Raw genomic sequence first — 26,085 nt, forward strand, 5'->3', positions numbered from 1 at the left:
GTTCTGGGCTATGCCTGTGTCTTTTTGTTCCTGTTCTGGTTTGCATTATCATTGAATGGGGATGTTATGTGCCTCTTATTTCTACATCTAGGTTTTCATATAGAAGTAAAAACACTTCACCTGGGAGATTTCTCTTGGTCATTTATTTGTGTTTATTTGAGGTTCAGGGGGTGGTAAAGGTGGATACAAAATATTTTCAGAAAATTGTAGACTAAGTTTTCATTTTCAATCCTTTAAAAGAATAGCTTCAGCCTGTTTCTGAATTACTATTGTTTACCCTTATTATTCCATGTTTATCTCCCGATCTAATCTCTTTTCAAGAGGGACGTGTTCTCTCTCTGTGGAATAAGGAAATGGCCATCCCGTCCCAGTCTCCACTTGTGTAAACTAGTCACCAAACACATCTAAGAGATTACTGTCCTCATTGTTTCTTTCAATTCTTGGCACTACAAACACAGAGTCCCATCTCTCTCTGTCCATCCCTCTCTTTTCCTCCTGCTTCAAAGGATAGAGAGAATGATCTGTTTTAACGAGGAAACAGCCTTTGAAGTTTGTAATTATTAAAAGGACAGAGTTCAGCTCTCTGAATGTTAGAAACCCTAGCTCTATCATTTGCTTTTAGTCACTCCCTCTCTTTCTCTGTCTTTTCTCTCTGTCACACACTTTTCTGCTTTTGGATACCTTTTAATGACACGTATTGAGTTGATGAAAGTCAAACTCAAATTGTATTGTTAGTTCAAAAGGAAAAAAATAAACTACTGTCTAGCCAAAGAGTCCCCCCTCCTCTCTCTCTCTTGATGAGGATGTTGAGGTTAACCAGAGATGCTGGAGACCGTAAGTCAGACTCTGCCTTGTGAAGTTATACGAGGTGACTGGAGACAACTTTCCCCTCTGCCACCCTCACCTCACCCCCCGCCACGCCGTGACTACACAAACAGATGAATACAAACCTTGTCTTTCTTACACATATTCACACACACAGGTTCCCTCCGTACCTCAAGCACACCTGTAGCCAGGGGTAAGAATGGCTGTCAGAGGAGCAAATAACTCTCCTCTCGTTCCCGGGGGTGCCCTCTCATTTTGAGTGCGTCCCCCTCCCCTCGCCCCACACAGGGGCCAACCTGTCATTAACTTAGGCCGCTAATGGGCAGGTGCTGAAGGCAGAGAAAGAGTCACTTCAAGGCCTTTACGGTCACTCGCCTTTATCTACATCCTCCCATCAGTGTCTGTCGCAGTGGCTGAGCTTACTGTATCCACTCTGCCTCTTTTTCTCTCTAACTACTGTACCCACTTCCCAGCTGTAGCCTCTGACTCAGGGTCTGTGTGAGTAAGTATTGACTGGATGTTGTGGCTCCTAGCTGGCTGTGCAAAGAGGAAGACTGTACTTTGTCTTTAATAGACTAGAGAATTAGACCCTCAGCCCCTGTCTGTGTCTTTGTGTGACAAACATGTAAAATGTTGATTCACTGCTAACAGTATTTTTCCCACTGATAGCCAATTCGGAACCTGAAAAACTTCCTGAAATAAACAAAATGCAATGATGTAAATATTTATGTTCTTGTTACTTGAGTATGCCCTTGAGCCACAGTCCATGGGGACGTTTTCTCTGGCTCATCTGAAGACATGAAAGGTTTTGTAAAACGCACTCACAAACAGGGCCTAAAATTCACTTTTTGGTCCACCAGCCACTGTGTTACGTAGATTAAAAGAATCTACCAGCCACTCAGATTTTTTATCAGCCAAAATAAAAATGTTTTTGACAATAATTAACCAAGAAAACAGATAAATGCTTTGTAATGTTTCTAAAACAAATGTATTACTAGTGAAAATTCATGTGGTATATTGTTTATTTGTGACCTGAGTCTTAACCAAAGTATCACAGATGAGACAAAATGTTCACCTACCCTTTTAAGGTTGGGAGGTCACAAATGCAAATGGTCTAATTCAAAATCAAACTTTTTTCACTCTATAAATACATTTAAACTGTATGGCACTACTTTAACTACAATGAAAAAAAAGCAACTAAAACTTGTATATGAATTAATATTGTTTTTGTCGATATTTGTTAAAAAATAAAAATACATCACCTCCGTTGTTTGGCTGTGCCTGTTGCATCGTTTGAAAATGGGATGGATGGAACAAGAGGCGGATCTGTATCATACATACATACAGTCACAGGTAGATGGGTTGACTGGTCCTTTGCTGTCGCGTCGGGCGGAACATGATACAGCACTGCCTCGCTTGCCCAATTGCTTTTACAAAACTGTTACCAACATATTAAAACAACAATGAATGACATATTTTCATTAAAACGTTATTTTGACCAACAAAAAAAGGGTGGGAGGTTACCGTGGTAACGTGACTAGGGAGTCGTGTGCCTGTAAGACTGAGTATCTGACTAATAGCCGCGTTTTCTTCTCTCCCTCGCAGTTGAAACGCAAACTTTGAAAAACAACCTAACTTGTGAACAAAACAATGTAAATAGACAAGAAACACAAGGACAAAGTATCATTTCAGTATACGTGCGTTTCAAGTAAATTAGATAAACTTTTATACCTGTGCACAACTCTTCTAAAAACGAATCTTTCACTCAGCTCTTCACGTGCACACGGCCAGGCAGTGTTGCAGCGCGAGGAGGGACAGGCTGTACTTGCAGGGTTTCCCTAAGTCGGTCTTGGGGCCCCTTCTGGGTGCACGTTTGGGTTTTTGCCCTAGCACTACACAGCTGATTAAAATAGACAATTCATCATCAAACTTTGATTATTTGAATCAGCTGTGTAGTACTAGGGCAAAAAACTAACTTTGGGAAACCCTGGTCTGTAGCATTCGTAGTTCTTTGACTTTGTGCATTTAATTTACCAGCTATGAAACAAAACAGCTGAAATACTTTGAGAACAGCTACAGCAGCATTTATTTAGCTATAAATGTGATCATACTTTACTATTTATATTCACAAATGCGAGTGAAATGCTCGCACTGTGGAGCCCTGACCACCCTCCAACGTGGCTGGTGAAATAGACATCTTACCCACCAATGCCAAAATCTACCTGCATTTGGCAGGTGGCGTGTGTTAATTTAGGCCCTGCTCACAAAACCCACACATACTCACATCACACTACACTAACCCACATTGATATATAGCACCAGCTATAAGCCCGCTTCACACACAATTACAGTCACACATAATACATAACCTCTCTCATTGAAGTAGCGAGGATATTGTTTGCATATGTGCATATGATGTGGTATGGAGAGAGAGAGAGTTTATGTGTGTGTGTTTGATTGTGTGTGTGTCACGTACAGTGTCTGAGCCAGGATCAAGGGAGGGAGGCAAAAGGAGCGGTGTTTGGTGGCAGGAAGCGAGGGAAGGTAATCATAATTCCTAATCGGAGGCCTTCACATGTGGCTCATAAATTCACACAGCTGAACACTAATTGCTATAATGCCCGAACAACTCACTCCCCTTCCACCCTTACTTCATCTGTGTCATCTGGATAGGGCCGATGACAAATCTGTGGGGCACTAGTCCCGTAAGGCAGCTGTCCCCAACCACCAGGCCGGTCCAGAAAGGACACAGAAAGGATAAATATATATATATATATATATCGATTTTTTTATCAGTAAAATAAAATAATAATTATATACAATTATAGGCTATAATTAGAGACTGCAAAAAAAAAAGCCTAATTCAATAGAAAATATGATGAGTCCTACCTAAAATATGGCTTTATTGCGACAGGTGACTCGCATGCTCCAAGCCCCGTGTGTAGTATGTGGAGATATCTAACGAGGCTATCTAACAAGGCTATCCAGGGGAAGATCGCTTGCCAGAGTGTTTCGCTTGCCAGATTTCTCTTTCAGAAAAAAGACTGGACATAAGGAACACACTTCGGGTGTCACTGTCTCCCATCACCCCTAGATGGGACCGTTTTGTTGCCGGGAAACAAGCTCAGGGTTCCCACTGATTCAGCGACATGGTGAGTTGCAATGTGTTTTTTACATGGTCATTAGACAAAAATATGCACTTCATGTTTTTATAATATCATCACGTTAGACCTACTTAAACTAAAATGTTATAAAAAAGCGGCCATACTAAACTTATAGGCCTAATCGATATTCCGGTCCTTTCTCATGATTATGTAAAGACGTTAATTCATATAAATTCAGTTTTGTGGGTGTTTCAGCAAATCTATTCAAGCCTGGTGTACCCCATAGGGTGGCGCACAATTGGCCCAGCGTCGTCCGGGTTAGGGGAGGGTTTGGCCGTCATTGTAAATAAGAATTTGTTCTTAACTGACTTGCCTAGTTAAATAAAGGTTAAATAAATAAATACATCTGTGAGAAATCTGCACCTCGCATAGACACACACTCACGTTTGCACACAAACGCAGATTAGACGCGTGCCACCTACGCACGATGGCGGTGACTCAGCACTACATCACTGCAGCCATCTTTGTTCAGCCTCTAGCTTCATTGGGACAGATGAGCTTCATTTGCTGCTCCTTTGTATTCAACCACAGTTTCTCTTGTTTCCCAGATGCTAGTTGCACAGCGGTCTGTCCATGTGTTCAAGTTACCAACTGTACTGTACTGCTCATCATTTCTCCCTTCTCTGCAGTCCATATGACCCGGTCACCATGTGTTCTGGTCCTTATCTGTAACTACGACTCGTGTCTTCTGGGCCTCATCTGGTTTCTGTTTTCGTCCTAAAACGTGGTCGACTTCCTGTCAAGATGGGCTAAATGGGACAGGTTCGGCAAGTTCTATGAGGCGGAGAGAGATGTATCACTTTTGAATCACATCCCATTGAGTTTGATGACCCCCCTTCTGCTTGCGTAATGCGGTCCTTGTTACAGTATATTTACGGCAAAGCTAGGGTTTGTTTTCCGGAAACATCCTCATCGATGGCGTCATGCTGGAACGAAACTCACAAGTTGGAGTTTCGTTGTGTGTGTGTCGTGGCGGCTGTTTCGTCTACGGTTTAATTGATAGAAACTAAGTGCACATAACCAAGGAGTCTTGTGGCGAGAACATTAACTTGTAGATGGAGACGCTAAATACAACTGACCCTTTTGTGTGTATACTATCGCTTAGCTATATTTACTCCTCTGTCACACAGCCAGAGTGTGTGTGTGTCTGTGAGAGTGAAAGAGAGGGAGTTGTAAGGTCCACAGCCATACTGTTTTATGAGGCAACTTGTTGCCAACTGAGTTTAAGAGATTACATCCAATGTTCGTTTAGTAACATGAATAGCACCAATGTTTGCGTGTCTCAAGTGTGATTCCACCAAAAAGTATTTCATTTCACAATGTTCGACAACACCATAAACGTGTTACTCACACTACCAACCAGTTGAGGTCCTCAGTTAGGTGTAGGAAGCCCGGTGTCTGTTTTCGCCCACTCAATCAGTCAAAAAAAGTACCATCCCTAAGTCATGCTAGCTAATGCTAGCTGGGGCAGTGGAACTTGCTGTGTCAACATCTGATTGTTCAGTTTCCCTGATAGTAATAATAGGATGTTGGAAAGAGAGCAAATAGCCCATGCTACGTTAAAGCGAAAACCGTTGAGTCAGAAGGTGAGAGCACAGGATGTTTTCGGTTTGACAAAGAGCACGTAGGCTACGCTACAAACTCAGACGACAGTTGTTATTTGCTAATGCAGAAGATTCACAAACAGGAGCAAGTTTATAGGCAAATGGTACTGGCTACATTCCAGCTAGTCTTGAAATAAACCAAATAAATACTAGGTCAGAAACATGAATAGCTCATCAGCTGTGCTAGCTAGCTTAACGTTTACATTATAATAGAGCTTGTTCATGATTGTGCCATGTAGGCCTGCGTACAGGCAACTGCCAAAATAAAGGAAACAAGTAAATGAGGGTTCTAGCGGATCTGTTATGGTTTAGGTCCACTAAACCCCTTTGTTGGTGTTTCCTTTATTTTGGCAGTTACCTGCATGTGCCTTACTCTGAAACCAGAGTAAGGGGATGTCTAGTATTTTTACAAAACCATTCTGCTGTTTTACTTGACCATGAGGAAAACCGGTATGTTATGCTGCTGTGTATACTACAGTGTGGGTTTGATTGTGCAGAGCCTGCAGTCTGTACTGAATTATTCACTTTTTCAATGAGGGTCTGCCCATGAGGAAATGGTGCAGGATAAACTGAGGATAAAAGACCGACCACAGTTACTATTGCCGTGGGGCATGGGGATGTGTTCCAAATGTACTCCTATTTCCTTTTCCTGGCTTTTAGCTTTGAAGGTTTATGTCAATTTTTGCGGGCCGTGCAGTCTTCTTTACTACATACTGACCCTGCATGCATGACTAGAACATTCATAGAAATCTATGATGTCAATGAAAGGTTTATGCATCTTCTAAATACACTATTCTCCATTCATTCCATCCCTTGGCACTTCTCCCAGTGTCTTGATCTAAACCAAAAGGCATATGCTTACCACTTTGATGATGCCTCATATTGTCCGAGGCAAAGTGGTGTCTCATTAATTTTAACTAGCTACCTCTCCTTCATGATCACTGATCTGGGGCTACATGAGAGGTGGAAGCAACATGATCTACAAGAAGCCATAGAATATTGAGACCCTATTGTCTGCTAGTTCCTTCTCCTAAAGCACAATACCCAAAACAGGAGGCAAATAAAAACACTCACACAAAAGTCAGATTAGAACTGTGGACATTTATCATAAATTTACATTTTGCACATAAATAACTATGTAAACGAGTATGTAAACAGAGACAGTATTTTTTCAAATTTTCTCCTCTAGGGCTAAAGACGAAAGGGGATGCTTTGGTCGTACTTCAGGGTTGGAGGGAGAGAAAAAAAAGAGATAGGAGAAAGCAAGGGGATGGGGGCTGATGTGCAACTGCTTCCAGGTCCCCGACCTGAGGTCACAGTTGCCTTGGAGACAAACCATATGTAGTCTTAAAGCCATTATAACAGTCCAATCAGATTGAATAGTGGGAGGAGCAAGCACCGGCACTTAAGTCATAAAGGGGAGGGGCCAGTGCATAAGAAGGCCGAGGTGCTTTGGTCTGTGCCATTTAAAAACGAGAAGGGGGATACATTTTTCTCAAACAAAAAACAAAACCACAGCTAAAGAGCTAACACTTCATCACAGACAAACAGTATTCTCTTGGTCTTCTTTTTGGTGTGTTTGAAACTAAAGCCAAGTAAACTTTGGATACTAGCCTCGAATCCGACAAATCCCATTTGAGAAGGTTTACTGTGTCTCCTTTTGCTATTGACAGTGTTTTGAAGTTCCCTTGGACTGTTGGGGGGGGGAGGATTCCCAGACTCGCAGTCTTTATATGCTACATATTGAGCAGACTTTCCTGCTCTTTGGATCACGTGGCGCTGCACTCCAGTTCATTTTGGTTTCTTCTTCAAGTAGCAAAAGCAATAAATAGAAACACACTCGCCTTCAGCTTCCCTCTGAACGTACAGACACATTCTCACAGGCATACAATCATACACACACTGAGGTAACCGTTGTTGAAAATATATAACAAAACACAAAAAAAAGCCCTTTTTTGTAGAGCTCAGGATGAGCGTGGACATAGAGAAGCTTGCTGGAAGGGTCAGAAGGTCAAGCAATACCTTTTCTTTCTAATCAACAGTTTGTGTTCACCTTTGGCAAAACAAAGTTGCGACCTTTGACCCTTTTTAACCTGCTATATTGTTTAAATAAATAAAAAAATTCAAAGTAGGCGCCCCTGCTTCTCAACAGGTCACACAGGACGGATACAGGCAGAGAGAGAAAGTATCTACAAAGAAATGGCCCCAGAGTGAAATCAAAATCAGAAAAACAAACAGTAAATTACAATGAATTACCTGGTCATTGTAAACATCACTTCCACATATTGCTTTTCGAAGACAGAATAATTGCATAATAAATTAAGAAGGTTATATAATAAATTCAACAAAAATAACATTTGAAAAGAAACATAATAGTAATAATATTAATGATAATGATATGAAATCCAGGGTGGATGATGGTCCTGTCTTAAGTGTAGGACACAGTGGAACAGTTAAGTAGTCTGGGGACAGTGTCTCTTAGAGCCCTGAGTACAGAAGTCCCTGAAAGTTTGAAAACCCCAGTCGCTACAACCATCAAAAATATATTTACACTCGTTGCTCCTGCTAACCAAGTTCTCAGAGCCACACAGTCTGACTCAACGTCCTTCAAAAGGTGAGCTCAAGCCTGTTCCTCGGACTCCTGCTTGATTGTGACGTTGGAGGGAAGAAGTGGACTGCTTCGGCGCAGTTGTTTGATAACCGACGTCTCATTGACTGAATTGTACAGGCCGTAACCTGTAGACTGGAGCTCACTGGCGCCGCCCTTGTGGTGGTGATAGCCGGAGGTCTTGAGGTCCATCTCCCTCCACAGCATCCCCAGGACCTGCTTCTCCAGGACAGCCTCGACCTCAACCCCTCCCTGGAGCTGGTCCAGCCTCTCAGCGTGGTCGCTCATGTCGAAGCGCTCAATTTCCTCATTGATGTGCTGGAGCTCTTCCTGGGTGGAGGGGCTGGGAGTGGGGCCACCTGAGGAGGTGACGGCAGCCAGGCAGTAGCCCTTCAGGTGTAGCCTCAGGCTGCACAGGTGAATGTAGTGGCGGTGGCAGTGGGGGCACTTGTGTGGCCGCTCGCGGGAGTGAAGGCGCTTGTGCAGCTTGAGGTGGACAAACTGGGTGAACTTGGCAGGGCAGAGCTTGCAGGAGTAGGGCTTCTCACCCGAGTGGAGGCGCAGGTGGGTCTTTAGGTTGCTGGTGCTGCTGAAGCGCTTATGGCACACCTGGGGGAAAGAGAACAAGTCAAGGGTTAGAGGAGGAAGTTCAGCGTTGCTTATGTATATGCTGCAGCTAGCTAGCTTAACAGACTTAGCGGCTAGCATAGAATTGGTGGTGGTCTTTACCGAGCACTCATGGGGCTTCTCTCCAGTGTGCACCAGGAAGTGTTTCTGCAGGTGGGCCAGCTGGGTGAAGCCCTTACTGCAGGTCGAACACTTGAAGGGTCGCTCACCGCTGTGGACACGCAAGTGCACCTACACACAGCAGGGACACAACGCTACATCAGTTGGGTTCAATGCAAGGGAACACAAAGTAGTCTGGATGCATGGAATGAAGGGAGCGAACAGAATGTCTCCAGTCTCACCTTGAGGTTAGAGAGCTGGCCGAAGGTCTTGCTGCAGACGTTACACTCGTACTTGATCTTGCCGTTCTGCTTCTTGAGTGGGTAAGGCAGGGTCTTGTAGCCTGTAGAGCCACCACCACCACGCTTCATCTTGCTCAGGTTCATGGCCTCCTCTTGCCGGACGCTGCCCAGTAAGGCTGAGGTAGGCTTGGTGGGCATGCGCTCACTAGGGGCCGCCGTGCCCGCTGTAGGGGAGCCGCTGGTGGGTGCATGGGGGTGCCCGTGTGGGTGAGGATGAGCATGGCCAGAGTAGGGGTGATGGGGGTAGTGGGGGCCGGCTTCATCCTTGAGGGTGGTGGCGGCTGAGAAGGCACTAGTGGGGGCGGAGAGGAGGAAGTCCCTGTGGGTGGAGAATGAGGGGTGGGAGGAGTCAGGTAGTAAGAACCTTCTCCCTGCCTCCCCAGGCAGCAGGGGCATGTGGGGGGGCAGCAGGCTGCTGAAGAAAGGGTACGTTCTTGGAAACATGCCCCCGACAGTGGGCACCCCACCCCCAGGTAGCAGGTAGTGGTGGGGTAGCATGTAGGGGGAGTAGTGGGGGCCGGGTGGGTAGAAGGGCGAGGAAAGGGGGGCGGCTGGCGGAGAGTAGCCTGGGAAGGGACCCAAACCTCGGCGGTAGAAAGAGGATGGGGGTGTGGGTTGGGCAGATGCAGGGCTACCGTGGGGGCTACTCTCCGGACTGCTCCTCGCCGACGGACTCGGGGTCGCCGACGACTGGTTGCCTGGTGATCTGATTGCTGTGTAACCAAACTGTACCGGGCTGGTCTTAAGGCTCAGGAACTCTTCCGTTAGATGAGGGTGGGGGCGGAATGGGGGGTAGAGGGCTCGGGGGTACAGGGGCCGATCGGGGCTGTCAGCACAGCGGGGTCGCGTGGCCAGTGGCCGGCTGGGCTCCCTCTTGCTGTAGGTGGTGGGGCCCCTGCTGCTGCTGGCATGCTCCTCACTGGCCTGCTGCTTGGCTTCCAGCAGAGACTGCTCTGTAGAGGGAGAGAGAGAGAGAGGTCAGACACACTGTTCTCCCTCTGACTGAAGACCACGTTTCCCTTTGACTTGGTGTGAGGAATATTTTAAAGTGCGCACAGGAAAAACTTTAGACATGTCTTTAGCTTAGGAGAAATAATGACCTTTCAGCTGTAGTGTGTGAGGGGGACGGGGGCGGGGGTTAGGAACACTGTAACCCAGTGGTTCAATTAGCGCGACAGATTTGACGAACGATCATGGGGGGGCTAAAAGACAGGAAGTGAGGCGTGACAGCTGCCTCTGGGCAGGGTGTGTGTGGGAGGAGGTGGTGGTCTGGGGGCAGATAAAAATCAAGATAAAATCCAAATGGGGGCAGGGCTGATTGAAAGTTTCCTCTCAAGTTTGGCCTCAACCTGCCCTCTCCACCTGACTCTCTCAATCACACACACACACACACTTGACACTTCCTGACAAAAGAGGCCTTTGAATGATATGTATGCTCATCCTCTCCAGCATACACACTCACAACCCAAAGAAGGACCCTTCAATCACGTTCCATTAACACAAAAACACACTTTTCCTATCCTACACCTTTGGACTTTTATCAGTCCTTTAGGTAGAAGTAAAAACAACCACCCAGGATTCCTTCTCGTTTGCTATTGTTTCCAGGTCAAAGGTTAACTGGGAGAGCTTCCTCCTCCCTTGCACCTACTGTCACCTCCACATGATGAAAGATGGGATTACTGAAAGCGCTTCCAGGCTACACACACACACACACACGCTAAAAGCCTCTGCATGTCGGTTAGCACATCCTCACCTGTTAAACCTCCATCAGAATCGGGATTTTAGAGTGGACATCAATAATCCCATCCATTTACTACCCATTGAACTTTTACTACAGGGTCACAAATCTGTGTGTGTGTGTCCACTAACGTGTATACACATTAAGCTTTCCAGCACTTAATTACTCGACAGACTTTCACACACACACAGTGACCCCCACACCACTACAGCGGCAGTGTGTAAACACAGAGGTTATCAGTGCCTCCCCCTCTCCTCCTCCCTGTCCTCCCCCTCAGATAACACCACTCCCAGCCCTCCTATCTTACAGAAAACAAACAGGGTGGCCATCTTGGAGATATCAATCTGTCAGCACGGCCCCGCCGCCAGGAAGTTCAAGTAGTCAATGGAGGGGACGCTTTTCTTCCTCTCCTCTCTTCCCTCCGTCTCTCCACTTTTAAAGTGCCAAATAAATTAGGGAGAAGGGCCAAGGAGCCATCAGCACATCACACACGCACGCACACACACTTTTGAGATTAAAAGAGTGTGTTGGAATGAAATGCCTCTACGGGTATGTGTGTCCTTGCATGCAAGGGAGAGGGTGTGAGTAGGATAGTATGCGTTTGAACGCATACACATTTAGAACAGGAAATGCTAACAGGTGCCATATGTCTGTGCAAAGCTTATTGTCGTTTTAAGGAAGGCTGATTGTGTAAGCATGTAACACACACACACAAATATGGACAAAAACAACAGCTGTCACACAAAGAGGAGAGCGAGTGTGCGAAGAGCTCCAGTTCAGTCATTTCAGACCAGCCAGTTCTGCTGACTCACACAACCAACCAAACACACACACGTCTGGTTCAACTATGACTGGGTTAGTGGAGAAAGACACAGGGAGAGAGATGGACCGAGACAGAGAGAAGAGAAAAGTAAGTATGATGTCATTCCCAGGTCAACAGGGGCCCCTGTGGTAGTGGGGTGGTTTAATTACAGGGGCCATAGAGAAAAAGTAGGAGCCAGAGGGCCCAGGCCCCTGTGTCTCTCTGCCCCAGGAGATGTGCATCTCCCGGGGAACTGGCGTCACTTCCTACCTACCTACCACACCTGGAGGCAGAATGCTGGCTCCTTCCTCCCATCCCTACCTACCTACCTACCTACCTACCTATCTACCTACCACACCTGGAGGCAGAATGCTGGCTCCTTCCTCCCATCCCTACCTACCTACCTACCTACCTACCTACCTATCTACCTACCACACCTGGAGGCAGAATGCTGGCTCCTTCCTCCCATCCCTACCTACCTACCTACCTACCACACCTGGAGGCAGAATGCTGGCTCCTTCCTCCCATCCCTACCTACCTACCTACCTACCTACACCTCACCTCCCACCCTACCTACCTACCTATCTACCTACCACACCTGGAGGCAGAATGCTGGCTCCTTCCTCCCATCCCTACCTACCTACCTACCTACCACACCTGGAGGCAGAATGCTGGCTCCTACCTCCCTCCCCTTCTAACTCTGTCTGGTTCTCTCTCACTCTTTTTTGCTTCCTCACACACATATTCATATTTGCATTTAGACTATTTACTTCATGACTAGAGTGATCACACACATGCAATGGTGGCGCTGGCAGAGATGAAAGGTCGAGGGGCTGTGTGTGTTAATGCCAGGCAGATGTTCAGAGAGGAAGGAGACGTGGCTCCCCTCAGAAACACTGTCAGGCTCTCACAAATATACACTCTCACGACACACACCAACACTGAGTAGGTGCTAAATAAAATCACACACACACACACACGACCACCATAGAAAGTTAAACATAATACCAATAGTGCACTATACTTCCAAGGATACAGTGTTATTACTATGTAATAAATCATTGCATACAGTATGATTATCATGATATAACTTAGTGTTATTACTATGGTATAACATCTATGTAATAAGGTTTCATATGATAGGACTTACTGAGTTTCTGCATCATGAGCTCTCCAGAGGGCGGGTAGTGGAGGCGGTGAGCGAACTCTGGGCAGTACCACACCAGCAGCTCGGTGCCAGGGGGGATGGCCCTCACTGTGTAGAAGTAGATGTTCGTGCCATTCTGGCACGCCGCCAGGTTCTGCTCCCCCGCCGAGTGGGCCGGGTTGACGTAGCGCATCCAGTTAGAACGCTCCTCGTCCAGGCCGTCCACAAAGTGGTGGAAGTCGCCCTCCGAGTAGATCTGAGGAGACGGAGAGTCAGGAAATGGTCAAAGGTTAACGGGCAAGGAAGCCTCAATGGCAAGTTTAGAACGCTCCAGAAAAACAGTGCTGAGTAACGGCTAAATATGTTGAGGAATCATATTTACAGCAGCGTGAGTGTAATATCATTAAAGTGTAAAGTTAAATCTCTCCCCCTCCACTCCAGACAGACTGAGGGATGGCGAGACCGACAGAGTAGGAGCCTCTCTTATACACGTCCAAAAGAGTTGAGTCAGAATATGTCACGCCGACAATGTCACCGACACTCATTCTGACACTTCCCCCTCTCTCCACTCATAGACCACTCTCTCGCCTATCTGATTGTGGACAACATCATCGAGAGAGAGAGAAAGGTCTATAACTGTGTTGTTGTGGCTTGCCTGAGCGAGGGACATGAATGGAACACATTGCTTTGGGATGTTGTTGAATCTAGGTGAGTGCCTGTGTGTGTGGGGAGGGTGTGCGAGTGCTACATTGTCACTTCCCGGAACGATGACACCGTAGCACTGTTCCTGTGTACAGTGTAAAACTGACATCATATTCCTCCTCCATTGTTCCACTACAGTTCTTACTGTACTAGCTGCCGCACTTACTGATCAGACAACCACTACTGATCAACAGGCTTCACCCAGCAGATTTATCATGATGAAATAGGTGTTGAGGGTGTGTGTGTGTGTGTGTTACAGCGACAAGTATGCGTATAAAACTGCATACTCACAGGATGTACCACACACACACACACACACACACAGAGTGGAGAGCCTTAGTCTCAGAATGATTAGAGAGAAAACCCCTTCTCCGTCTCAACACACAAAAACTTCTTCAGAACGCAGAGACCCTGGCGTCACTAAGTCAGTCAGTGGAACAGGAAATGACCTATGGTTGTTTTTCTTCCTCTGTGGCTGTCTTTTACTGAAAGTGAAGCGCTTGCTCTCTTTGTGTGTGTGTGTGTGTGTGTGTGTGTGTGTGTGTGTGTGTGTGTGTGTGTGTGTGTGTGTGTGTGTGTGTGTGTGTGTTTTAGTGGACAGGAGGGAAAACCACTCACCCTCCAGAAGTACTTCCTGTTGGCGTCTTTGGGGACACTGTCTGCAGTGTAGCTCTGACCCACCAGGGGGCCGAAGCATGTTCCTTTGGGGATGTACTCTCTGCTGGCCACTCCAATCACCTACAGGACAGAGATAAAGACCATTAGTTGCAGTGTGTGTATGTTCGGTGGTTAGAGGATTTACGTTATCACATCCTGCCAGGAGGTCACAGTCTTCACATGTAGACGGCCGGAAGAACCCATCATCATGATCAAATCAACAAACAAGGCTGCCTCTCGGTGTGTGTGTGTGTGTGTGTGTGTGGTGTGAGTGATTAATTACTACTCTGTACTAGAAACATCTGTGGCCTAGGCTGGGAATTTGACTGTCACACTTTTTCCTCAAGCCACATTTGCTGTGTGTTTTAAGTGTGTGAACATAGAGAAACACACACCTAACCCTTATCCAGTGCCAACTGGAAGAGTTAGACACTCTGAGGGAAAGAGTTAAATTTCCTCCATCTCACCCAGGTTACGCCACAAAGCATCTCCCCCTTCTTGCCTCACCTCGTCTCTGTTCCTTTCTAATTGACCACAGGGCCACTCCCCCTGACACCCTTTACGACACCCACTCTGCTAACCACACAACACACCCGACCACATCAAAACAACTCATCTCAATAGACTGTTCACCTTAAAGGAGAATGAGATCCACACCTGAGTATTAAAGCGCTGTTGTTCCTTTCAAAATCACTGAAGAAAAAAAACTTGAACTAGAGGGAGGAAGGAAGAACAGCAAGGGAAGTGCATCCGTCTGAAAATGAGGGATTACCAAACCTAGACATTCAGCTAATCTCCTAACCATGATAAACTCTGATGTATTCACCAAACCCCCTACACAGTCTACACGCACGCCCTTATCCCCTTCATGCATATCCTACACAAACACCCTCCCTAAAGGATTGGGAAATCCCCCTTCCCATTTCCATCCCAGGGCCAGACCACTTCTCAAGATTAGGGGTGTTTTGAGGATAACTTATTAACTGACTTTACAATGCTCCCTAAATGACTAAGTCCATATCCTTTGATCACTGGTAATGCTATATACTCTGTCCCCATCCTCATTTTCCTCGTTCTTATTTTCTCTAGCAATCTTAGTGGTCGCTTCTGTGAAGGTGATAAATATTGACGGATACTGTATCAGCTCGTAAACAAACGTGGTGGGAAACACTCATTCTCACACACACACACACACACACACACACACACACACACACACACACACACACACACACACACACACACACACACACACACACACACACACACACACACACAGAGTGATAAGAAACAGATGAGCAATGAAGTGAAAATCTATTCATTGCAACCAAATCATGCGGTCTTAATCAGGTTAAAACCACAATACGCTCCCCACCTAATCTCATGACCCCTCGTCACACTTATTCTACAGGGTTCAACAGTTAGACTGACTGGGGATGAGTTTGGGTTGTGAAGTGGTTGATATTTGGACAGAGGTAGGCATGTAGGTAGGGGGAGCTGGGTCTGGTCTAGTGTAGGACTGATTAGTGTGAGAACGTAGAGGGATAGACACAGAGACAGGTAGGGTAAATGGTTATCAGGATGTGTTGATGAATCTCCCGTCAACAGCAGGGCTAAGTATGATTAATGACTCTTCATGGATGGATGGGAGCTCATTTCTCACTGTGGAGGCTCTGTAGCAACCTGCATCACACCTCAGAGAGAATTCCCCTCCACACTGGGCTTACACACCGCTCCTACAACACACACAGGTCATCGCCGTGCTCCAGTGTGTGATCTCTTACAACGAGACACCCTCCTCACCACAATCCCCCCCTGGCTGAGACTTCTCCTGCTGTCATATATTACCTACAGTTGAGTCGTGAGTTTGGGGAGCATATGGGTTTACAGATGGTGTGTGTGTGTATGTATATATGTCTGTGTCTTCCTACCTCTTTGGAATCAGCTAGTTGTTTGAAGGCCAGGTTACGAGGCAGTGAAGCCTCTGCTCTCGTTAACCCCTCGCTCTCCGTCACTGCCGCCTGCGGAGTATCCTTGACGATGTAGGTACACTTCTCCTCAAACTCCGCCTCCGTCCACTTCATCATGTCCGCCTCCTCCATCTTAGAGTCTGTGTCGGTGGCCATTTTGGATCCCGTGTCCCTATGGGGTTCGGTGTCCATTTTGACGTTGTCGTGCTCTACGGTGTGGGCCCCCTCAGTAGTCAACATGGCCGAGCTATGAGAGGTAGCCTGAGAGAAAGGGAAAACGATAAAAGAGAGAGCGAGTGAGAAAATAAGATAAAGCGAAACAGACAAAGAGATGGAGAGAAGAAGGACAAAGGAAAAAATTTGAAGGGGAGAGATGAGAGAGAACAGAAAGACAAGGGGGAGAAAAAGAGAGAGAGAGAGAGAGAGGGGAGCGTTATTATCCAGTATGAGTCAGTGAGTGGCGAGTTCCTTTGAGACTGGCTGACTAAGCAGACAGTGTCTGCTCTCTCTGTGGGAACAAGAGCCACTGTCGACCAACCCCACTAGCCTCTAGCCCAGGACAGTCTGAGCCCCACTACTCTACTTAGAGGGAAACACTCACAGGAAACCATCAACTCTATTCAAAGAAGTTACATAAAAAAATTACACTTATTGAATCCAGAGTGAAAAGTATATTCCTTTTTTTTTTTATTACAGATGAGTTGTGACCCAAGAGTATGTATGTGTTATATACTGTATGCGGATCCAGCTAGTGTCTCAGGGCAAGACAGATTGACCAATGACTTGTGCAGATAGGCTGAAACGGCCTAACCAATCCTTCCATGGGCTATGTAAGCTGGCATAAGGTCAGGGCCAGCCACGCTACCCCTCGGTCTCTCTACCCTCCCTCACTATCTTCATTCCCTCTGTACCCTTCTCCCTCTCTGTCCAACTCTACTTCTTTCTAGCCTACCCTTCTTCATTCTCCCTCCTTACCAAACTGTCAACATCAGTCTCTTAATCCTCACATATCTTTCTTTATCCCCCTCTCCCTGTCCCTAGCCCTCTCTCCCCAGGGTGGAAAAATAGTCACAAACAGGGGAAGGAAGTCCTGTCTACGTCTGAATGGACCTAAAATTGGAAGCAGAGTGGCAGAGCAGCGGAACAGGCAAATCATCCAAGTGTGTGTGTGGGACAGTGGGGAGGGAGCGCCAAACTTTTCCATTTGGGGGGCCACAGCAGCACAAACAAACTTCAAACGCTCCCCACCCAAGACCATCTCACACATACATCCTTGTCCCACAACACAAACACAGTGTCCGTAGAATGAATGATCACACGCTACAATGATTGTCAAATTTCAAGGCCGATGATAGACTGAAATGCAACCTTATACACCGTCACTCACTCACATATAATTCAGGAAAAACCTACCATAAACCCAACAGAAATCTACTCAACCCTCCAACAATCTCCAAAAACTAAACCACAACTACAAGCTTGACAAAATTCCCCAAGCCTTGACCAAATTAAATATGACCCTATACTCAACAAAAAACAGCTTCCTAAGAGACTAGCGTAATTAATGAACTTCCAGAAGAGTAACAGAACAACAAATCACTTTCTCAAATGTTTTTCCAACATTACTTTAAAATAAAATTGTACTACAAATATCCCAAATAATTACATCCATGAAATGATAATACAAATAGGATATTTTCCGTTTCAATGTAGAGTAGATCATTTCAAACTATTTAATATTGTGATATTATTTATTGTACATTGATATCATGAATATCCTTTTAAAGGGATTTAAATATATAGATAAATATAATACCAAACACTAGTCAAAATCTGTTCCTGCTAATAAAGACGTCTTTCTATGACAGCTGTGCAAAACGAATACTGAAACTGAGAACCTGGCCAAAAGCAACTGATTTATTCAACTCTCACATACATATCTGTTAAAATATTCGATAAACACTACTGATATAGTTTAAAATACAACATTTTAATTTAAGCAAGCTATAACCAATGACAATTTTAGAATTTTAATAATTCAAACAATTCCGCTGAAGTGGACACAAACTGCAATAAGCTATTAACAATTTAAACACAATCTCAATACTCAAAATGATTGCATTTAAATATTATATTCAACAATATACTGAAAGTTTAACGAACTCATTGCATAATGGAGTGGCCAGACAAACAAGGAGAAAACTTTGACTTACATAAATAAGTCATAAAATAAACCTTCATATTCGTTATCACTGGATTAATTTAGAAAAGTATTATTTCAACTATTACAAGCAAAACAAATTTAATACACAACTTTAAAAATCCTCAAAACTAATAATAATAATTTAGGAAAAAATTAAATAAATGTATTCCTTAAAATAAAGTGAAAATACCAAAACCAAACTTTTTTTCTACAAGTCTCTGTTTCTCCATTGACTAGCGTACTCACCGAGAAGCTTTGGTCCCAGCCACACATAGGGCCGAATGATCTATCCCCTGGGTGAGTGTGTTTATGTGTGTGCGCGTGGGACAGGTGCAGTTCACCCTCTCCCCCTCCAATCCAAGCGCTACTCCAGAGTGCGAGTGCTGTGTGTGAGCGTGTGTGTGTCTGCTCCAGTGAGTGCCTTCTGTTTAACTGACTGCCCCTCGACAAGTGAGGGAGATGTTGATTCACTCAGTGGTCCCTCCTTCATTCTCTCTCCACTCCCCCTCTCAAGGACCGCCCACCACCATGAGGAACACAATCGCTTGCAGCTCAATCAGGGTAGCAGTGGCAGGCAGGCAGGCAGGCAGGCAGGCACACACACACACACACACACACACACACACACACACACACACACACACACACACACACTGCTCTATGGAAATAGCAGGCGCTTTCACCTGAGGCATGAGCTCTCGCTGCTTCACACAAAACAAACACACACAACAATATCAATTGGCACATAAAAGTACCATCACACACCTTAACATAAATTCAAACATTCTCCTGCAGTCTTCGATAAACTTCAAAAAAATTTGAAAAGGTTGCCAGTTCCAAATCAAAGTCTCAAAAACACATTCCCTCAACATGGGTGCTTGTTGTGTAACAGTGCAACTGTTATATATCAACAACACCCCCACAACAAACACACATAGATGGGGGGGTGTTTATGAGTCTTCCTGGGGAAGAAGGACATCCTGTGACAGTGACTCACTGCCCCTCTAAAGTTTACCCAGCACAGAGCCGCGGACGGACGTTCCTCTTACACCCCCCCCCCAATGGGCGACACTGAACTGTACTCTAGGCTCAGTCTCACCAACACACTCCCTCTCTCTCGGTCTCTCTGCCTCTGGTAATAAACTGAGTAGTGGTCAGCCGATTAATCGGTATCGGCTTTTTTTGGTCCTCCAATAATCAGTATCGGCGTTGAAAAATCATAATCGGTCGACCTCTAAAACTGAGACATAAAAGGACCAGGGCTTGCTGACCCTGGTTAAATACAACACAAAACACTGTCTCTCCTCCTCCATCTATCCCTCTTTTTCTCTGTCTGTATCAGATCCTCATAGCAAAGACCACTCAAAGCAAGCAATCGTGTCCTGGAATTCAACTGGAAATCCCCTACTCTCCCTCGATTGACATCAGTCTTGAGTGGGGCGGAGTGGAGCGAGGGCTAATGAAGAATGATAATGAAGAAAATAAAACATGAGGCAGGGGAGGAGGGCAGGGAGGGATAGAAAGACAGAACCGGGTCTTCAACCCCCCCCCCCCCCCCCCCCCCCCCAGTGACAGAGAGTTGACCACATCACTCACTACCTACTCCTTCCTGCCAACAGACGACCCACCGACCCCAAACACACACGATCTGCACCCCAGCTGGTCTACATGACCATGCTCTGTAGCAACCAACCCCTACTGAAAAAAACATCTCACTCCCTCCAGAAAAACAAGTTAAGATTTCAACTAAACAAAAAACGAGAGCGAAAAGAACATCTTTTCCCCTTTGAAAGTCACGTGGTCCATCCCTACCAGCTTGCTGGCTGGGAACAATCTGGGCCCAGACACAGATAAGCACCCCCCCCCCCCCCCCCACTAGGCTCTCCTGATCCCTTTCCCCTCTCTCTGCTTAAACTGTAAAGGAAGGAGGGGGCGCAGGCAGGCCTGAGGCTGGGGGAGTAGGGAGTAGGGAGGGGTCCCTCCGCTCTGAAGTCAAATGGCTCTTTTTGTTTATGCGCAGGCCGAGGAGGGTATTTAATGTGGCCTGCATGCCGGAGGAGAGAGGGAGGGAGGAAGAGGGCCACACAAATAAGGGCATGGGGACCTCCTGTCTCTGTTAGTTTTACAGAGGGCTCCTATCAGGGCTAAGAGTAACACACAGAGCTGAGCAGAATTGTGGTGCCAACACATCAGGAGGAGGTAGGGATTATGAAAAGCAAGAGAAGAGAAAGGAGGTGAGGATGAGAGTGGGTGGAATGGGTGGGGGTGGCTAAACCACAGGTGAGATTAGCAGGCATTCCAAATTCCTGGTTCCCTCTGCAACAAGAGGCAAAAACCAGCAAAGTTGATTGACTTCATAGCAGATACAGCTTAACGGTCCTGCTTGTCACAAGAAGAGAAGTACTGGCTACACTGTCCATTTCTCATTCAAACGCCCTGACTGTTATTCACATTGTGTGTGATATTCAAACTCTCACAAACTTCCCCATTCTTTCCCTACAACAGCAGTGGATCTTATCTTGAGAGTTGATCTGGTGTGTCACTGATTTTCTTCCCTTTATCACAATATGTTTTAATTCCCGTCTACGGGATGCCTCTCACAAGATCATAGCGAGAAGATTTTTATCGACCATGTCATGTGGCGTGTGCCAAACGAAGCTTGTATCCGCTTGAACTTCCCTCAAAAAGTGTGTGTGAGCAGAGGAGGCACAGTGGATTTGGGTATTGTTCTGGAAAGAGTTAATCCCTCAATGGAGGAGCCATTAGGGGGGAAGTATGGAGGTTAGACCTAGCCATTATCCCGTTTGGGCTGAGGGACCTGTGTGTGTGGACGCGTGGCATGCGTCAGGTCGAGCCCCCCTACAGCGTAGAGCAGGGTGGGGGCATTGCAGTAGCTCTCCTAATCTTGCCAATCCACCGCAGCCACACACACACACACACACACACACACACACACACACACACACACACACACACACACACACACACACACACACACCCCCCCCCCCCCCCCTCAGCCATCTGGAGGGACTGTCCACACGGCGGACACTTGTGTGTTACGATCAACACCACCACCAGACAATCACCCTCCTTAACACAGAGGAAGAGCTAATCATGGTCTATTTGGCACATGCCACTGATTGCATTGTACTTTTCATTAAGGAGGCAAACAGAGCAGAGACCAGTGGCACACTCACTGCTGACAATGAGGCAAGGAAAGAGGGGGGGTGGGAGTTATCCCATCACACAAGTTTCAGGCCAGGCAGCGATTGGATTCCAAATAGAGACGTCAAATGATGTAATGACTTCATCACTTCCTGTAAGCAAAATACTACAATGTTTGCTTCATAACTCATAAATCCACATTTCCCAAACATTAGACTTATGAAATCTTAATTTTGCATTAGCTCAAAGACTGAACTATACGGCGAAGAATGACAATAATAGTGTAAGTAACATGACTGAGATTCTCTTGTTTTCCACAGTGAGAAACGGGTGTGTGTGACTGATACCCTGGGAAAAACGGACTCAACTCTAGAAACTGTAACTGAAACTTTCAACCACTAAATAGAGAGAACTATTTAAGCTCGCAGACCTTTTCCGCAGGTAAATGTTTACCGAGGTTCACAGTGCAATCCCGTAAACAACCTGAAACGTGCTCTCAGTCACAACCAGAATCACATGCCTCTTCTTTTCGGCAATGTGCAGGAAGTCATTAGCCTACAGCAGCACACACAATTACGAGCACAACACTTTGTGACGACACAACCTTCCAAAGCGGTTGCGTCATCGGACAAATTTCAGAGTAGGCAACAAATCATAAAACAATAGGACATATGATCCTAGGTTCTTTGCTATAGCCCAACTACCGCCCACGACAGCTGTACTTAAAAACAATGTTTATGTAGTTGTCAGGTTGTGGTATGTGTTACACTGGACAGATATAGGCTAATGGACCGAGACGCGTGTGTACCATACCCCCGTGCCCGTGACAGCAAGCAAAGCGTTGCGCAACGGGTGTTCAACTGTTAAAAACGGTCAGATTTGCCAGTTTAGCGAACGACATGGTGTAAAGATCGAATCAGGACATTGAATAACCTGTGCAAGATGAGACTGTCTGATAAGAAGCGAAACGGGGCTAACAGGTCAACTCGTCAAAATATAGGGTTGTTATCATACTTCTTTGTCGGGCTAAAGAATGTAAAAAGACTGAACTGTAGGCTATGCAAGACGCACTTCCAGTCATGTACCCTATGCAATCACTTTCGATTCAAAGCAGGGTCATTCAATGCGATTCATTCAATTCCTTATCGCATTCTTAACTGAATGACCACACACACTTCAGTGGGGGTTTTTCGACTCGGAGTTGCAACAAAAGGGAAGATGAGTTTCAGAAAATTATTTAATTTAGCCAAACAAGTGCGAATATTTGCAAAAATAGATTGTTAGGCTGTTTTGGATTAGTTTCTGTAGGCCTACTATTAAGCAAATAGCCTGCCTAACATTAAATTAGGATACAATATTTGTTATGGCGATAGGCTAGGCTATATAACCTATAGGCTACATACACAACGTGCCAAAACCTAAGGTAGAAGAATGTAAATGAAATGCAACAAAACGTGATGTCGGCTGCTCTGTCAGAGTTAATCCAGGACGAATTTTTCGCCTACACTAAACAATGTAGCAAATAAATGTAGACTATTCAATGTTGTTTATCGAACTGCAGGGACTGTCGCCAGGCGAGTGAAGCGGGGTGCAAGCTGTTACCTGTCCGCGTTATGGAGCTGCTGCCGCGGAGCGCTGGAAGATGTCCTTATCCCAGTTTCCAAACTCAGGCGCTGCTGGCCTAGGTCCGATCGTTTCTCTTTGTAGTGCGAGTATACTATGGAATTGTCGAGGTGAATCTGTAGTCTACAGTTTACATACAAAGTAGCCTACCCCTTCTTCCGCGCCCAAATCTTCTCCACCCAAAACTGTAATTAGGATTAAGACAGGCAATTAACAAAACAAACTCCCCTGCGCCGACGCTTTCGATATCTGATGGAGCGATTGTTAAAGTAACACCTCTCGTTTCCAACATTTGCAGTGTGCTTAAAGGAAATTAACATGTTCATTTAGGATAGCCTAAATGTCGAGAAAGTTTTAGACGCCTTCATCCCTTTGCACCCACTGTGAAGGCTGCTAAAAGATAACTGACGAGACAATGAATCAATAGGCAATAGTTACAAAGTCATGTCTTTGTAATGTGCATATTTGAATGATTAAAAACTTGAAAGAAAAGGGAAATTTGGAAGAAATAGGTGAAATTGATTAATATAAGACATTGAACGCTTTATTGATACGAAATCAAGGACCATTCTGAAATAATTAGCCTCTTTATTTGGCAGAGGCGGGCGTACCATATTCTACCCGGTCCTGCCGTTAATTCTTTGGTAGAAAAATATTCTTGAAGGAATCGTTTTTCATCAAGCATAAATACATTTGATCAGGATTAGTCTATTTAATGAACGTTTTCCTTTTTAAAATTGCACCCAAATGTGTGGATGATATTTTTGGTCATTCTTTTTGTTGTAAAACTTAAACACATTTAATTGTAATAAAATACCTAATATTTGCTTTAAAAAAGTTATCTTTATTGGTAGGCCAATAATGTAAATATGTGGCTTGGATTACCAGAAGCGGTCTGGTGAAGGCAAATCCTGTGTAGCCTAGTCATATTGCCACTTTTTATTGGAATTTTTATGCATGTGTTTGACTACTTACTATATTACATTTACTTTCTTTTGGGGGGCTGAGTATGTTTTTATAGTTATTATGAAATTGTTATGCCGATAATTGTCCAGTGCTTTTAAAATCGTTCCAAGTAAAAGGCCATTCATTTGATGTCTGAATGAAAATGGAAGCCATTTGAATCCAATGTTTTATATCTGTCCTGCATGTTTGAGTGAAGGGGGAGCGTGAGCACCTGTTGAGCTTTGACTGAGCCCCTGTAGCCCCCCATTTGATATGTGGGTCTGTACAGTACCCCCTCCCTCTTCCGCAATTCTCTCTCTCTCTCTCTCTCTCTCTCTCTCTCTCTCTCTCTCTCTCTCTATCGCTCTCCCCTAATTCTATTCTAGTCAGGTATCTCTCTCTCTCCACTGAGTCTCCCCATCCCTATGGTAATGGAGTCCGTGCTGAGCAGGGTTAGCTGTAGTGACACACTTCCGCTGTGCCCAGAAGTCTCAGATCTTTACGCGAAACAGACACACTTACACACTCTTCCTGTCTCCACCCCCCCAACACACACACACACAGTGATGCAGCCCACTCCTCATCAAAGCTGTGTAAGTGTGTGCGGGACGATGGATGTGATTGGGGGGGGGGGGGTGGATCAGAACCCTTTGAGCACAGCAGACATACACATTCCACCCACTCCCTGTGCCCTGCCCCTACCAGCCTCTAACCCTGGGTGCTCAGAGATACACTGCATCCTTCGTTATGTCCCTGTCTCTATTTCGCTCTCTTTCTTTCTCTATCCCTCTTTCTCTCTCTCTGTCACGTCACAGCTGGGACTAATCATCACTTTCTCTCTTTGCTCCCGCTGCTATAGTTGACCTCCTTAACTCTCTCTCTCTTTCTCCACACACACACACACACCTAGTTGGCTCGAGGGAAGCCCTTTGCTTTATAGTAGCTTGGCGCTGAGCTGTGAATGTGTCTGTACATTCTCGTCCAGGAGAAATATTTAGCTTGGCAGGCTGCCAGCGAGGCAAAGCTGAGCCAAGCTGGGATTCACCCACAACGGCAGCCACGCGCCCCAGCTCAACTTAGTGTGTGTGTGTGTGTGTCAGTGGGTTTGCGTGTATCTGATATATCTGAATCTTAGTGGGCTTATAACTGTGTTTTCCTGTGTGTAAGTGAGTGCTGAGTGCTGTCTTTGTGTATCTGTATAAGAGAAACTGCAGTCTGCAGATGCAACATTTTGTCAGGTGTTGAGGGAAATGTGTCCCACAAGATTATCACACAAAACCACAGAGCTGAGTAACACTGTTTTGTTACAGAATGTATGTCACTCTCTTTCACTCTCTCTCTCTCTCTTTATTTTTGTCTGTCTCTTGTCAATGAAAAACCATGACCTTGCCTGAACAGAGAGATAAAGAGGGTGTGAGTGTTTTGTGTGTGTGCGCTTTGTGTGCGTGCTCTTTGTGTGCGTGTGTGTGTGTGTGTGTGAAAGAAAGAAACTTGTTGACAGGGTCGTTCCATGTCATTTCAGCAAGCCATGACACCCACCATCTCAGATTGTTCTGAAATCATTTCTGTAGTAAACGGATAAGATTAGCATTCCTGCGACATTATTTTGTTGAAATATAATTTGATATTTGAAAAATGTAGCTAATTGATTACACTAGGGGCACACTTTTGGTTTTAGACATAATTTGTATTTTTAAATGCAGTCGGATAAACACTCCAAACAGCCTACCCGACGCTCGGAAGCGTCCACATGGTCCTAAAGCACATCGTTGCCTCGTTTTGTATCACATTCCTATGATAAAACTGGTGGGGACAAAAATGCAATTTCAGCATGGGGGGAGGGGGAGGGGGAGGGGGGGGGACACACACACGTGAAAGTTGCGCCCCAGTGAAAGTTGTGCCCC

General features: G+C 45.5%; 1 protein-coding gene across 2 annotated transcripts; it reads right to left on the minus strand.

Annotated features, from left to right (window-relative positions):
- Window positions 1-6,674: 6,674 nt before the first annotated feature.
- LOC106580605 (PR domain zinc finger protein 1) lies at window positions 6,675-23,625 on the minus strand. Of its 2 annotated transcripts, none has more exons than XM_045702746.2 (7): window positions 23,216-23,625; window positions 16,207-16,506; window positions 14,237-14,356; window positions 12,920-13,172; window positions 9,170-10,182; window positions 8,931-9,059; window positions 6,675-8,810 (listed from the first exon to the last, which is right to left on the minus strand). In XM_045702746.2, exons 2-7 carry the CDS (start codon window positions 16,483-16,485, stop codon window positions 8,214-8,216), a joined length of 2,391 nt encoding a protein of 796 aa, XP_045558702.2. In that variant the 5' UTR covers window positions 16,486-16,506; window positions 23,216-23,625; the 3' UTR covers window positions 6,675-8,213. The 2 variants fall into 2 exon arrangements, with proteins under 2 accessions (XP_045558702.2, XP_045558693.2); XM_045702737.2 differs by lacking the exon at window positions 23,216-23,625 and adding an exon at window positions 18,695-18,900.
- Window positions 23,626-26,085: the final 2,460 nt, after the last annotated feature.

Source organism: Salmo salar, chromosome 02, assembly GCF_965601325.2.
Source record: "Salmo salar chromosome 02, fSalSal1, whole genome shotgun sequence".
Classification (NCBI taxonomy): Eukaryota; Metazoa; Chordata; class Actinopteri; order Salmoniformes; family Salmonidae; genus Salmo; species Salmo salar.